Here is a 15753-nt window from a genome sequence, read left to right on the forward strand (position 1 = left end):
CTGGATAGTGAAAACTAGCTGGATCAGATACAGTGTTAAAATAGTGCTGTGCTCATCTCCTCCCTGCTGTTCTTAGAGGACGTTTTTGAGTTTGGGTCATTTCCTTTGCATCAGAATAATTTCCCTCCGTAGGCCATTTTGGACAGTAAAATCATGGTAATTTCAGCAAATAGGGCACATCTACAGTGTTTCATTTGGCAGAGACAGGATGCTATTGGCTGTTGCATCACCTCCTCTGTTGCCAGTTTATGAGGTTAGTGAGGAGAGTGGTTGTCAGGGTTGTTGTACTTTATTTATAATGGGGTTTTCTTAAAGGAGTTGCAGGGTGAGTTGGTGGCTGGAGGGCCAGGACTTAGATAATGTGAAGCAGCTGAAATGTTCTGTAGATGCTGTTTAGTAGCTGACCGTGATGCCTGGCTGTCCTATTTGGTGAAAAAAAGACAATTACCAATTGGAGAACAAGCAAGCAGCACCTTACATTACAAGTGTGAGAGGTCATCACGTCACAATAAAATAAACGCATTTGAGTATTTGACAGTGGTATAGTATAGGTCAGGGATTATAGAAGCTGAAGTGTAATTTGTAATGTAATGTAAGAGTATTTCATGCTTTAGAAAATGGGGTTAGCTAGCTATCTGCTTTGCTTGAATGGTGTGTGTGTGTGTGTGTGTGTGTGTGTGTGTGTGTGTGTGTGCTGCGTTTCTGGTGTGTTACTGGAGAATTCCTAAGAGCGTCTAACAGGGCTAGCTGGCTGCATGCAGTAAATTGGGTCACTGCTGAATTAAACACCAGTGCCTCTGCTTTCAGTGCTGCTTCACTGCTGCGCCAGAGAAGGGCAGGTTAGAAATAGTCATGGCCTTAGAGTCCGAATAAACAGTCAAGACTTGGCAGACAGGGAGAGTGGGACTGGTGCTGTGAACACAAGAAGTGGCATTTCAGAAGTCCGCCTCAAACAAACATGCCTTCTGTCGAGGAAAGGTTATGCCAAGGGTTGTTTCTTAACCGGCATCATTGGGTGCCGCAGAAATCAACATGGCACAACATCGAAGAGTTAGTTTCGACTTTGTGTGTTTCTTTAACAAGAAGAGAGGAAGGATAAAAGATATGGGAAGACTTATAGGGAGATGGCCGGGTATGAAGTGAGGTATAGAGGAGGGCAAAAAAAGAGTTTGGCTGGCTATGGTTGTGGAGTTCCTGGAAGTTTTTGTTGACAGGTTGTTAGTCTGTTTCAAAAAGCATCTGAAGCCTTTTGTCCCTAGTGGTCAAACCTGGAGCCGAGCCAGAGAGTGCAGCTCGCTGTCTCCCAGCTGAATGTGTGTCAGACACACTCCTGCTGCGCTGAGTGGAGGAGGCCAAAAAAAAGAAAGAAAGAGAGGCAAGAAAATAGCAGCAGAAGAAAGGTGCAATAAAAATGTAATACATTATTGGTAGTGATTCATAAACTTGCCTAATCCTGTAACAGAGAAACAGCAGAGGGAATAGATTTGAATCCAACCCTTTGTACGGCTGTAGTCCTCCTGTCCCTGTGGTTTCCCAGTGCTCTGCAGCGTTTCCCATAGCTCAACCTGCTGCATCCAGTCAGCCACACTCAAGGACAAACACACTTTGAGCCAGGGCGAGGGAATTAATATTTGATATCTAGCTCTGCATCATGTGGTGAGACAGACAGTCAAGCATACTAGCGAGCAGATACAGGATGGAGTCAAAGCCATGAATAGCCACTCCCTAATGCAGCACCACCACTCTAAGCTCTCACTGCATCTGTTGCTTGGTTGGTTGGTTGTTTGATTGGTAAAAGAAAGAAAGAAGTGCTCTGCCGTATTGATTGGATCTAGATGCAGAATAAAAACCTGTTACTAACGATTAATTAGGTCACTTAAGGGCATCACATGTGTTGAAAAGTGGTGGGGACAAGTGGTGGGGTGGTGTTCTCAGATGAGAACAGTTTTGAATGTAACAGGGGGATCGGTATGAGGTCAGAGTAGATAATTATGGCTGGTCTGGAAATAAATTTGCATAGTGGCGCATCAAAGGGCAAGTAGTCTATATCCACGACCTTCCACTTCCGGGATTGCTCTGTTGCTGCCAGAAATTCCGCCGTATATCCTTTTTGGCTGGATGTCTGTTACCTTCCGCTTTCTTTGTGTTAGAATTTTAAACTCCGGTGGATTTATGAGGACTATGGTTAACTGCTCCTCAGATCTCTGCAGGGTAAATCCAGACAGCTAGCTAGACTATCTGTCCAATCTGAGTTTTCTGTTGCACGACTAAAATAACCAATATAATAATAATAATCACCAAAACAAGTTCCTTCCAGAGGCTATTTTGCAGCGGTTTAGGCTTAGCGCCGCCCATGACCATTGTGATTGGTTTATGGAAATGCCAATAAACCAGAGCACGTTTCTCTCCCATCCCGGAATACTGTGTGGACTTGCCAGACCCTCCTCCGCAGCGCTGTGGAGGAAGGTCTGGCAATGCAGGACTAAAGGGCAAGTAACAGTCATCGTACAAGAGTTCAGAATATTTCAACATTGGGTGGGACACATATTATGCGGGGGGTTTGGGGATTCTCCTAGGGAATTTTTAGCCTTAGCTGTGAATTTATGCTAAAATGTATGACCCATATTTATGTTTATTGTTAGGCGACGCCCTCTAGTGGCCGTAGTAATTCGGACGGCAGCAAAGCAGGAAGTGTGAGGGGACATATACGGGTCAAACAAACACAGGACTTTCACTCAGGAGACTGGTGTTCGCCCCCTTTGACATTTAAAGTAAACAGCGAGTTATTTTAACTTAACAAACAGAACTATAGGGCTGCAACTAACGATTATTTTAATAATCGATTAATCTGTCGATTATTTTTTCGATTAATCGATGAATCGGATAACAAAACAAAAAAGCATTAATTTACATCAACTCAATACATACTTACATACATAGGCCTACTTGTTGTTTTAGTTAGTAATTGTAATTGTGTAAAGGTAAGTAACCCAAAGAGTAAATACAGACCACACACACACACACACACACACACACACACACACACACACTTGAAGCTTATTCATTAAATTATTACCATCATTGTAGTAAGTGCAAGTTAAGCTCATTTGTACACCACATTTAAACACAGCTTAAGATGACTAAGTGCTATAAAAGAACTTTAAAATGAAATTAAAAAGTACAACACACACAAATATATTTGTCAACAATAACTGATAAGGGACAAAGCACAGAATATATACATGACAATAGATTGAAAAATTAATGGGCCAAAAAAGGCGAGTGAATAAAAACGTGTCTTTAGTCTTGCAAATTATACCACCCCTGCTAGGCTACTGTTATTAACGAGCTAACGCTAGCTTGTCATGCTAGTCAGCTGGATAACGAGTAAATACCACACCAGCACCAGAAGAGGGACGTTACGTTCCTCACTTCAGAACGGAACAAAAGTAGGATTGTGTAGTGACTTTACCCTGCTGTTGAACTCTCTTCCTCCTCATGAAGTTTACAACATGTTTACGTTTTAGGTGCTGAATCATCACCGTGGTGCGCCTGTGCCATGCCGTGTCGCTTTTGCTTATCTTGCAATTAACACGTTTTCGATTTATTTAGTGTGAAATGCCCACACCTTGGATGACTTAGGTCGTACTGATTTCTCTGCCTCCGCCATGTGTTTCAGAACGTTACGGGTCTCTCTTTCTTTTCTTTCGCTCCGCGCCGCTCCGCACGGCTCCGCACGGCTCCGCACGGCACTCAACTCAATTGCTTTCATCTCCACGACTGAGTGGCGTGTCGCGCGACACAACAAAACGATAATGAAATTCGTTGCCAACTTTTTTAATAATCGAATTTTATCGATTTTATCGATTCGTTGTTGCAGCCCTACAGAACTACGTCACATTCTGCATCATGTGTAATTATGCCATGTATGTACACGGTAGTACAAGTTACCGCACAAAAGTACTGATTTAAACCCGAACCACAATCTTTTTCTATACTTAACTAAGTAGTTTTGTTGCCAAACCTAACCAAACTGCAGCCGTTTCACAAGGTTAATGACGTGTTTAAAACCGCGATCATTACATTTAGGTATGAGGACGAACAATGCATACCTTGTACGGCAGCTGGATTTGCGATATTGAATGAGAATCGCACGATCACATATCACACAAAAATCCATCTTGTCAGGCTTTAAATATTGCGTTTGTGTGAGGAGCTACTGGCAGCCATGGCCGTGGTTCAGGTGTGACGGCCGGGACTGTTCGTTTAAAACAACAATGGTGGACGTGATAGACAGATGTTTCATCCAATCACCTGCCAGGTATTTCTTTGAAAGCGCCTGCCCTTTCCCAAACGGTTTCCAATGACCTTCTCATTGTGTCAGGTTAGGAAAAGGCTCCTGTGGGTCATATTTCCTGCCACCGCTAAGGGCGCTAATTTATGACATGCATGACTCGTATTAGACCAGGGATGTCAAACTCATTTTCACTAAGGGCCACACTGGAAAAGAGAATCACATCAAGGGCCAGACATGTAGAGTTTCTTAGCATGCATACTTCGTCATTTTTGTTGCTTTTTTATGACTTTTTTGTGGCTTTCTCAGATGTTTTTGTCACTTTTCTTTTTTAAATTGTTGTTTTTTGCAACATTTTGTTGCTTTTTTGTCACTCTTTTTGACTTTTGTCGCACTTCTGTCGACATAAAGCCTTACAAAAGTCAGCAAAGAGTTCCTTATCCATCATCGGGTTTAGCAAATCAAGCAAAACGATGATTACATGTTTTACAACTTGTTTCGCAGCCTGAATATGAAAACTCTCTGCATCTGTGGGAATTTCGGCCCGCGGGCCTTGAGTTTGACACGTGTATTAGACGGTAGGAACAAAAGATCTATGTGGTTGTATGGTTTGGAAGACTTGTTGGAAACTTGTTTTTGTTGCAGTGATGTTAGTCTCGCTTTGCCAGACCTTCCTCCACAGCACTGCATAGGAGGGTCTGGCAAGACCAGACAGCATTCCGGGATGGGAGAAAAACATACTCTGGTTTATTGGCATTTCTTTAAATCAATCACAATTGTCATGAGCGGTGCTAAGCTCCGCACGGAGCTGCTGCAAAATAGCCTCGGGAAGCATCTTGTTTTGGTGGAACACGTGTACGTTCAAAAGTTGTTTTAGTCGTGCAACAGAAAACTGAGAGATCTGAGGAGCAGTTAACAATAGTTCTCATAAATCCACCGGAGTTTAAAATTCCAAAACAAAGAAAGCGGAAGGAAACGGACATCGGCAAAAAGTAATGCATCCAGCGGAATTTCCTGCGACACCGGAGCAATCCAGGAAGTGGAACGTCGTGGATATAGACTACAGTGATGTAGTCATAGGTGCAACAGATAACTGTCAACCAGAAACGAGACCTGAGAACTTTTTGGAAAGCATAAATCAATATTTTTATATTCAAAACATAATGTTTAGGGAAGATAGTGCTGTTTTCAGTTAAAATTTTAAAAAATCAAATGAATGGAATGAAGCACCCTGGATTGTGGCAACATAGGGTTGTAGTAATCTAGTCCACATAGCAAGAGCAGAAATCCAGTATTGTTTCAAGAGCTTGATGGTTATCAATGCTTCCCAAAAGGCCTTGAAATATAACCTGCATTGTGTGCTTACCAAAGTGCAGAGACAGACAGACAGACAGACAGACAGACAGACAGCAAGGATACAGCTAAAGATTTGTAGCAGACCGAGGCACAAGTTGGATTGATTTTACAGCAGCTTGAGAAAGCACTGAAGGCTGGGATCACACTGAGCATTTGTGTGTGTGTTTGTGAGGGTGGAAAAATGGTACAGCAGAGCAAACAGGTATTAACTGTAATATGAGATTTAGAAGAAATAAATAGGGGCAACTAAAGACAAACAAGTTGCATAGAAAAAAGCCTACTAATTGTGTATCTTGAAGAGTGATTTTTTTGATTATCATATCTTCTGGCTGCCCCACAGTGGATCGCTGTAATGCCCTCTCAGGAACCAGAGTAAGCCAGTTACAGACTGAGGAACAGTTTTGATCTGTTCAAATCAAGTTTTTTTGAGGCTTCACTCTGACTCATACAGTACAGGGTTGAAAGGTCTGAGATTGCAGATCAGTGCCAGGCAATCAAAAAATAAAAACCTCGGGATAAATTCTGAATAACAGGTGAGAGGAAGCCATATTTGGGGCCATGTGATCTCTCAGTTTGACGCATGTTGTAACAGCTGTGACTGCATTCAGTCAAGGTTAGAGGTGTGAAAAGGAAGTTTGACTGAGACAGAAGTACAGGCAGTTACAGTAAAGATAAGACGGAGGCATGGGTGACTGTCGGGGGGGCCTCTGTCACGAAGCAAGTTATCCACTGGTTCATTTAAACTGTGTTTTCCAAAGCAGCTATACCGCATTCAAGTCAAAGAGGCTGATATCATCAGAACCATGAGTGGAGTACTAAATATATTATGACATGACAAAGGTAACTTAAACTGACAGTTTCCCCGTAACAATATTATCTAATATTGAGTTTTTTGCATGCACATGTGGAGATCTTTGATGGAACTCCGTTCTCGTTGCAAGGATGTTTCCTACTACAAATGATTTTACAGGTGTGTGTGTGTGTGTGTGTGTGTGTGTGTGTGTGTCTCCTGCAGATGATGGGAAGCTGTCTCTGGATGAGTTCCAGGCTTTCTTCTCCGATGGCACGCTGAACGAGGAAGAGCTGGAGAAGCTGTTTCACACCATCGACTCTGATAACACCAGGTCAGCACTACTATACCACTACTGAGTGTGTGTGTGTGTGTGTGTGTGTGCGCCTACAGCATGCGAGATGGCAGTGTAGCTGCATGAAATAAATCTGCACACAATACTTAAATTTTTGCATGTGTCTGTGTGCTCACTTCACCGTGACTTTTTTGATCACATCTCACTATCAATTATGGAAAAGGAGAGTGTGTGTGTGTGTGTGTGTGTGTGTGTGTGTGTGTGTGTGTCTGGTAAAAACGTATGTAATTTAACCTGCAGCCAGTTCTGAAAGCTCATTTTATAGAAGAGAGAACCGTTTGTACAAAAGTGACACTTTCAAAATGAAAATGGCAAAATGAAAACAAACGATAAAGGGAGAGGAGATAAACAGACAATGGGAGGAGATTATAAAAAGAAGAGTGACAACTGAGGAAAGTCATTATTTTTTCATCTTTCACCTTCTCTTTCCCTCTCTCATGTGCTTTTGCATTAATCATTCTGAGCCTGCATTCACACCAAATGCATCGCCCGTCAAACGGTGCCAAAATGCAGGTCTGCCCATTCATTCAGAATGGCGGTAGTGCTTTTAGGCTGCCAGGGGTGGGTCTGTGGGGGTGGGGGTTGCTGAAAAAAACCCATGCGGCGAAAAGTTGAGACGAATTGAACTTTTGGAGAAATGCAACCCGACTTCATGCTGCAGTGGCCCATCATGTAACCGGCGATCAGACTTGTCAGTCGGTTTGAAGCGGTGCGAGAGTCCCGTACAGTAAACGGGAAACATCCCTGCCTCTATCGCTGCCACAAGAAACAATATGAATGCAAAAAAAGGAAACGCAAGCACTGAACTGCCTAGGAGATTGTGTAACAGCTGACTGTTTCCTGCAACAACAAAGCACAGTCCGTCTGTCTCTTTTCTTTCTCTCTTTCTCCGTGAAATGAAGCCGCATTCAAGTGCGGTAGGAAATGTCGATCTATAAACGATCACACGGAAAACAATAATTGTGAAATATAAAGTCTACTTGTGCTTCATCGGGGGGCTAAAGAACACAACAGAACGTCACACTAATGGGCCGTTTAAGTGACACTCCCTGCGAATCACCGGATGCCATTTTTGCTGTTGTGAACGCACCCTGAATCTCCAGGACTCTCTACAGTATGTCCACTGCTCGTCAGGATACTGTATTTTGATTGGCTCTCATTAAATCAATGTATTGGCCCTTTATAATCAGGTCATCCAGACTGCAATCAGGAGAAGTGTGCTGACACAGTGGGATCTGAGTAATCAAAAGACTGGCATTGTTAATTTATTGAAATAAAATGAAACGGAGCAGAACAAAAGCTGACCTTTTAAAGTTGTTGTAGAATTGAATTAGGTTCACTATATAAATCTTCCAGCAGGCTCAGTCATTAGAGCAGATTTGTTTTCTTCTTTTTTAAATCAGTGCATCAAGTGGAGCATGCAACCGCCGCCATCTCTCTTACGTCAGCCATCTTGCCTCTTTGAGATGGTTGCGCTATATAAATCTTATTCACCGCAGTGCACACAGTCAGAAGACTTTCTTCTCATTACAGTTAAGTAGACTTGGCAGCCACATGCCTGGCCTCAGCAGTATCATGTGACAGCAGATAAGGTTATTGATCGGTCCGAGTAAAAGAAGAAATGACGGCGTAAGAGTTTCCTGTTGAAGCAGGAAGTTGATGGATGGAGAGGAGGGACGGAGCAGGCAGAGACTGAGCACTGTCCAGCTTCCAGTAATTTGTCTGTGTCTCTCTGTCACTCACCAGCTTTTTTTCCCCTAACACACTGTTTCCTGAGATTTCTTCCCGACTCTTCTTGTTTCCTCCATCTTTCTCTATAAATCTGCCAGTGTTGTAGTCAAGACCACCTAAACCGAGACCAAGTCATTACCAAGATCAGAGTGTATCGAGACCGAGACAAGACCAAGACCAGGGGGCTGTTTCACAAAAGCAGAATTTACAAATCCAGGATAACTGATAAAGCGAGTTACATAAATCAGATGATACACAGGCAATTTAATGATATCTCTGCAGTTGTGGTCTTGACATTTTATTTATTACATTTTATTTATTTAAGAGTTTATTTGCAAAACATCATCTCAAAGAAAACTTTAAAAAAAATTCTGCAATGTAATGCTAAGCAACACAGCTGGGACCACCTCACATTTTTATCTGCATTAAGTTAGGTAGCATAAAGAAAGGTAAGCTAAGTGTAAGTGACGCTAGCGAAGCTAGCTAGCTAACGTTTTCAATCTGCCTCTGTACCAAAAATCTCTTCACCCCTCACCCAAAGGTATTTAGCAAATATTAGCTATACATATTAGCTAGTTGTGTATATACTGTATGTTTCAGTTGTTTGGTCTGGTCTCTGTCTTGTCTCAGTCTCGATCCGCTCTGGTCTTGGTAATCACTTGTCTCTGTCACTGGATTGCACTTTACACGTTAATGTCCTGTTACAGATTACAGGTACTGAGACAGACAGACAACAGAATGCAGTTTAGCATCTAGCCAGAAGTGCAAAAAGCCACACGTTGGCAGTGCTCTGTCTGTGACTACACAGGATGCGTTCAGGCACAGTATGTTAGGGTTTGTTCTGACCCAGAACGCAGAGATTACACACGCACAGACAGAAAGAGTGGTTTGTAAAGGTTTTAATGAACAAACAGTTATACTAAATTGAAGAGTGAGGATAATGCAGGAGCGAGGGGATTCCTCGCTGTCCGAGTTGCGGAACCGAGCTGAGAGAGGAGGATCCAGGGAGGCTGAGTATCGAGGCGGACAGGCGGAGTTGGGTTGGAGTGGCTTCCACAGGCGGAGAATTAGGCTGGTGGTGAGACTGGAGGTTGTAGGTACAGCAGAGGCAGGAGCTGGTCGGAGCAGACACTGCACAACAGAAACACAAGGTAAGTATCAACTAAAGGAAGTCAGGACTAGAGCTGGAGAGCACAACAAAACTAACTTGGATACAAGAGCAAGATACACAGAGCCAAGTTACCACTTTAATGTTGATAACGAACTGGCGCCAACAGGGGGATCAGCCAGATCTTAAGTATTGCTGGGTGATTGTAGTAGATGAGCTGCAGCTGAGAAGAAAACGGCTGTGCAGGTGAATCGGCCACTCCCCTTGACCTACTTCCTCCAGGACACGCCTCCAGCACTCCAGGTGGAAACACACGGCCACACACACAGAGACACACAGACAAACAGAGACAAAAAAAAAAAAACCAACACAGGTTGGAGAGGGAGCTACCCATAACACAGTATTGAATAGAACTCCTTAATGACGAGTAAACCTAATGTGTAAAATCTGTGAAGTGCCCCTTTAATTTGCACAAAGCAACAATAATACATAAAAACAATTTCATATGAAATTTCGTTAGTTAGAATCCCAAGGACTAATGAAACTTTGAGGATGATAAATCTTATTAGTAACCCATTAGGCGCCTTTATCCCTTGCAACAACATAATTACTGGTTTACTTCCATTGTGAAAAGGCTGCATCTGGATCTACCATTTAATTAATAAAAATCTGCCTCTTTTATTTTAGCCATCTAAATGTTGGAACAGTTACAACACTACACATGTCATTAGTAAATAGGAAATGACATTTAATGTTGGGTAAAACTAGACTTAAGTAGATATTTTAAAAAGCCCCTCTGTCACAATGCTGGATCAGGACTTATTCTGGCAAAACAAGTGCATTTAAGTGAAACTGCTGCCTAATGGAATTTAAAAGGGCCATTATTAAATCAGACTGCCTAACAAGGAGCATTCAGTGAAAAACATGGTATTTTGCTGATACATATATTCAAATAGTAATGAAGAAGTGAACCTTAGTTACTGTATTTATTTTACAGATTATTCACACATTTTTTAGCTGTTCTAAATGTACACATTTAACACTTGAATACATTAAATGAAAAATAGTTCTTACTACTTTAAAGCCTCTATCCACAGCACTCACTCACTTTTAAAGCTAGTTCACCTGTTACTCTAGTCATTTCCTTCTTCCAACAACCAGGAGTTAAGTTGATGACTGGTGTGTAAACTGCATGCCAAATTAATCAGAGCACACAAGTCCATATGACAAGTTCCTGACAAGCCTTTAAAAGGCTATTTTTTAAACAGAGTCTGACTATAGACTGTATGTAAAGTGAGTCTGACCAGTCACTCCACATAAAACACACCAGGATTACATTCACTTCCAAATAACTTTATGGTGAACAATGAGGGCCGAACAGCATCACTGATCTATTTTAACCGAATATTCTCTGTCCAGCTCAGCTAAAAACATCGGATCAGCTGGAAGGCTACCGACAACATGATCTTCACCTGTTCAGCTGACTTTACCTGATAGTATGCGACTGTCCCGCTTTTATTACAGACATGTGAACTCACCACAGACATTTGCCTTGCATGGAATCACAGTGGACAGTGAATAGGGCAAATGGACATTTGGCGTTATTTTAATTGAATGAGACACACTGATGTATAAAACTGCCAATTAGATTAATTTACTTATTAATGGAAGGTGCCGGAATGGCCCACTTTAACCAGCATCGCTTCCTGATTATCCAAAATACGGGAACTGCCCGAGGCCCAAATCACAGAATGTGGAAGAAAAAAAAGAGTGGCGGAGTGGAGCAATTTACTTAAACTCGTTATTAGGCTATCGCGTTAATTTTGACAGCCCTGCTTATTTATAATAAAGATGAACAGATGCACTCTATGCCTGTCCCCAGTTCTCCCATCATCAGTTACATCTCACATCCCTCTTTTAGCTGGTTCCTCTTCCTTACTTCATTCTCTCACTTTTTCTTTTTCTGTCTCTCTGTCCACGCCTCTCCCTTGTTCTTTATTTTTTCCTCCTGGTAAGTCAACCAGGGAAAGTCTTTTTTACGCCAGTGAAGAATACGCTGCCAAATGAGTCCCCTCACAGTGAGCTGAGCATGAATGATGGCAGCAGATTGTTTCAGACTCCTGTCAGAGAGTTGTTAGATCGCTCCCTGCCTGCCAACTCCAACTCTGTGTGTGTGTGTGTGTATGTGAGTTATTAAGACTGCATGCAAAAAGCCTTTCCTCTGTTTCTGACCCTGCTCTTCTCCATCCTTTTCCTTCCTTTCTTCTTACTTTCCTTCCTTCCCTCCCTTTCTCTCCCTCTGCTGCTCCTCTGCTATGCTGTGATAGTAATGTTGACACTAAGGAACTCTGTGGTAAGTGGACTGCCCACACACACACACACACACACACACACACACACACACACACACACACACACACACACGTACTTCTCTTCCCTGCCTGTGCTCTCATTCTCTCTTATCCATTATTAAAAAGTACTTCTCAGTTGAAATGCAATTATTATTTTTTTTAAATATATGATATTAATTCAGCCACTTTCAGCCAACCCCTACAAATACTTTTAGGACTCCAAAAGTTGGATAAATCCTGTGCCAATTTGCCTGTATATGTGTGTGTACAGACTACTTTGCCAAGCACATGGGCGACTATGAGGGAGTTCTGGCCTCGCTGGAAACACTCAACCTTTCCATCCTCAAAGCCATGGACTTCACCAAAAAGGTAAGTGTGTGTGTGTGTGTGTGTGTACACGTGTGTGTGTGTGTGTGTGTGTGTGTGTGTGTTTGTGTGTGTGTGTGAAAAAGAGAAAGAGAAAGATAGTGGAACTGATGGCTAGTGACAGCTTCTCTTTTACTCTTGTCTGCGCACACCTAACACACTTTACAACTACAAACTGTGCGACTCCGACGGCCCATCTACTGGCAGATGCACGGCCCGTTGCTCAATGTTTTAACAAAACTAACAAAACGATCTCCAAAGAGGTCCCTTTAAGAAAGCAGGTTTAGTGAAAACTCTGAGTTTGTTAACCCTGAGATGAGGGGAACTCTGGGTTTTCTGTATCAGAAAGGGAGGTTAATCAAACCTGAGAGAGAGGGGTAACTCCAGCCCGTTTCAGAAAGAGAGGTAACTTAACCTCAGAGTCAGTTACTATGGTAACTGAGTCTGTGAACCTAACCTGGTCAAGAGCAGGTTTTTTTCAATAAACCTCGAGTTTCTCCTCCCTCTGACACAGCGCTCTCTCATTTCCTCATTCATTCATTCAGTCAGTATCAGGCGCATTTTAGTGCAGTTTGTTATCTGCATGAATAAAAAACAGTGTTGGTTTATTAACCATGTTAGGCAGACTATAAAACCTTTTTTTTTTTCTCAAAACATGGCATTTTCTTTTGTCGACGATCCCGTTGATGAAGAAGCTGTATTACTTCGCAGGGTGTTAAACATATGTCGGCAGATGATATTGAGGCCCCGACTATAGATGCATTTTCATTTCCAGATACTAGCCTACCTATTTGAGCGGCCCCTGTCCTTTCTCTGTGGTGTGTGGCAGCATATAAAGGGAGAACTTTAATTAGCAACAACAAACAGCTGAGACAATCAACTCACCTGGCACTGCCCTCCTGCTCTATCCCCACACCTCTCTCCACTGCAGCTGATTGCAGACCACGCCCACCTCCACAGGCATATTAATGATTTTGCTTGTGTTTACCCCGAAGCTATTCTGTTCTTTTAATTGGAAGTTAGTTAATATATATTAACTAATAATAAAATAATTGGCTTGTAACCCGACTTAATCTTACTTCACTGGCGAGCAGTATGTTATTGCAATAACCGAATGTTGAACCTGAATTCAGCTGAAACCTTTCTTCTTTTTTTTACTACCATCAGAAGATGAACACACATATTTATGTTTGGCTCTATTTAACCCCAGTGTCCTCACAACCTGTCCATACTGATGTGTATGTGTGTCTCTTTGCATCAGTTATACAGATGTGCAAGCAGTGTGTCCACATTTGACTAGGGTGACCAGACGTCCCGGTTTGACCGGGAGGTCTGTGTCTGCATAATCTGTGCAGCCAGCGTTACAATGTATATTTGTAAACATTGTCGCAATGCCTCTTCTTATCTGTCTCGTTTTAACCAGTCCCTCCAGGTCCGCTGGAAAGTCAGCGGACGAGTGCTGGCTGGAAATGTTCGCTTATTTCAAAAGCAGGGAGATTCCATTCAAAAATGTAGGTCTCCTTTGTCAGTTCGCCATGTGTCTACCGGGCACAAATGCTCCCGTTGAGCAGATCTTTTCACTCATGAACAACACATGGACTGACGAGAGGAACCGCATGACCATTCCCACCTTAAAGACGCTACTCGTCACACAGGCCAATTTTGCTGACACCTGTGCGCAATTTCACAATAGGCTTTCAGCCAACAAATTGATTCTTGAGCAAATTCACTCCTCTAACAAATACTGTATACGGAATGAATGTTTCCAATAGGGAAGCTATCTGCTCTATCAAATGAGATTGCATTTGTGTGTGTGTGTGTTGTTGGTTACAATAACACTGGTAACACTTTACGGTAAGGGTATATGAATTATCATTAATTCATGCATTAATTAATTGATGTAGGCTATGTATTATTATGCATTATGTAATTAATGGTTTATGTGTTACTGCATTGCTTAATATTCCATGAATCATCAGCATGAGGTCATGAATGTCAATTCCTGATGATTCATGAGATATAAAGTAATGAAGTAATGCACAAATCATGAATTAATTCATGCATGAATTCATAATTCATGTACCCTTACCGTAAAGTGTTACCATAACTTTAGTTCAAGCCTGTGGCAGCAGTTCCAAATAATTTGTTTAGTGCCATGCAATGAAAAATATCTTTTCACAAAGTTTTTCACAAGCTCAGTGGGTGCATTTTCCAAAAGAATGCTTTAATTCTGAAAAATAAAGTTTGTCCCACACGAAACTCACTCAATGTCTTTTAATATTATTTCTTAGATATGTAGGCTACATACCAAGACAAATTCATGAATATTAACTGAGATACCACATTATGTTGTGAGCAGTAGGCCTACGTGTACTGTTGGCAAAATTGTGTCTAATCTGTCTGTGTCTATGTCTGACCTGGGCTGGCACATGTTCATGTTAAAAAGCGTGTGCGTGCACAAGCACTACGGTCACACGCAAAGTATCCCGGTTTTAGTTCCGGGAAATCTGGTCACCCTACATTTGACCCTCCAAACATACGGCGCAACACACAGTCTATTCTCATAGATCAGGTGTAATGATGTGTGTATGTGCTTGTGGCGCTGGAGGGTGTGTGTGGTCCAGGTAGGCTGCAATGATGGATATGGAGAAAGGACAAGAGCTGATAGACAGACTGTGTCTGGCAGTCAGCTGGAGAACACTTATGTGTTATCCTAGTTTTTCCCAAGTGCTATATATAGAAGCTGTTCATAGCCACACTCCCATATCCATGTTCATGTTCTGCTTCTGTGTGTGTGTGTGTGTGTGTGTGTGCGTGTGTGTGTGTGTGTGTGTGTGTGTGTGTGTGCGCTTTTTTAAAACACTTGGCTAGGACTCAAGGATGGTTTGCAGCAAGAATAAAATGGGTTTCTGGATCATTCAGCAGTACAGTATACTGCGCCAGTATTGGCTCTGCTATGGTGCAAAAACCCTGCCAAATCCTTGCAATATTAGACAGGATTAATACAATTACAGACTGCTCCTGGAGTAAAACATATTACAGTTGCCAATGCATACCTGCATAATCTTCTAGGCCGTTATTTAAGAATATACATCTTCTGAATGTATACAGTGAGGAAAATAAGTATTTGAACACCCTGCTATTTTGCAAGTTCTCCCACTTAGAAATCATGGAGGGGTCTGAAATTGTCATCGTAGGTGCATGTCCACTGTGAGAGACAAAAATCCAGAAATCACAATGTATGATTTTTTAACTATTTATTTGTATGATACAGCTGCAAATAAGTATTTGAACACCTGAGAAAATCAATGTTAATATTTGGTACAGTAGCCTTTGTTTGCAATTACAGAGGTGAAACGTTTCCTGTAGTTTTTCACCAGGTTTGCACACACTGCAGGAGGG

The 15753-nt window shown here is 42.0% G+C and overlaps 1 protein-coding gene across 1 annotated transcript in view; it reads left to right on the forward strand.

Moving 5' to 3' along the window:
- The window catches only part of necab2 (N-terminal EF-hand calcium binding protein 2), a 165527-nt gene that overhangs the window by 43759 nt on the left and 106015 nt on the right, over positions 1-15753 (forward strand). Inside the window, exons 3-5 of the mRNA XM_031309984.2 lie at positions 6666-6774; positions 11962-11987; positions 12257-12354. Of these exons, the coding sequence (XP_031165844.1) occupies positions 6666-6774; positions 11962-11987; positions 12257-12354 (233 nt within the window). The remainder of the gene's footprint in view (positions 1-6665; positions 6775-11961; positions 11988-12256; positions 12355-15753) is intronic.

This window comes from Sander lucioperca, chromosome 7, assembly GCF_008315115.2.
Source record: "Sander lucioperca isolate FBNREF2018 chromosome 7, SLUC_FBN_1.2, whole genome shotgun sequence".
In the NCBI taxonomy this organism is placed as follows: Eukaryota; Metazoa; Chordata; class Actinopteri; order Perciformes; family Percidae; genus Sander; species Sander lucioperca.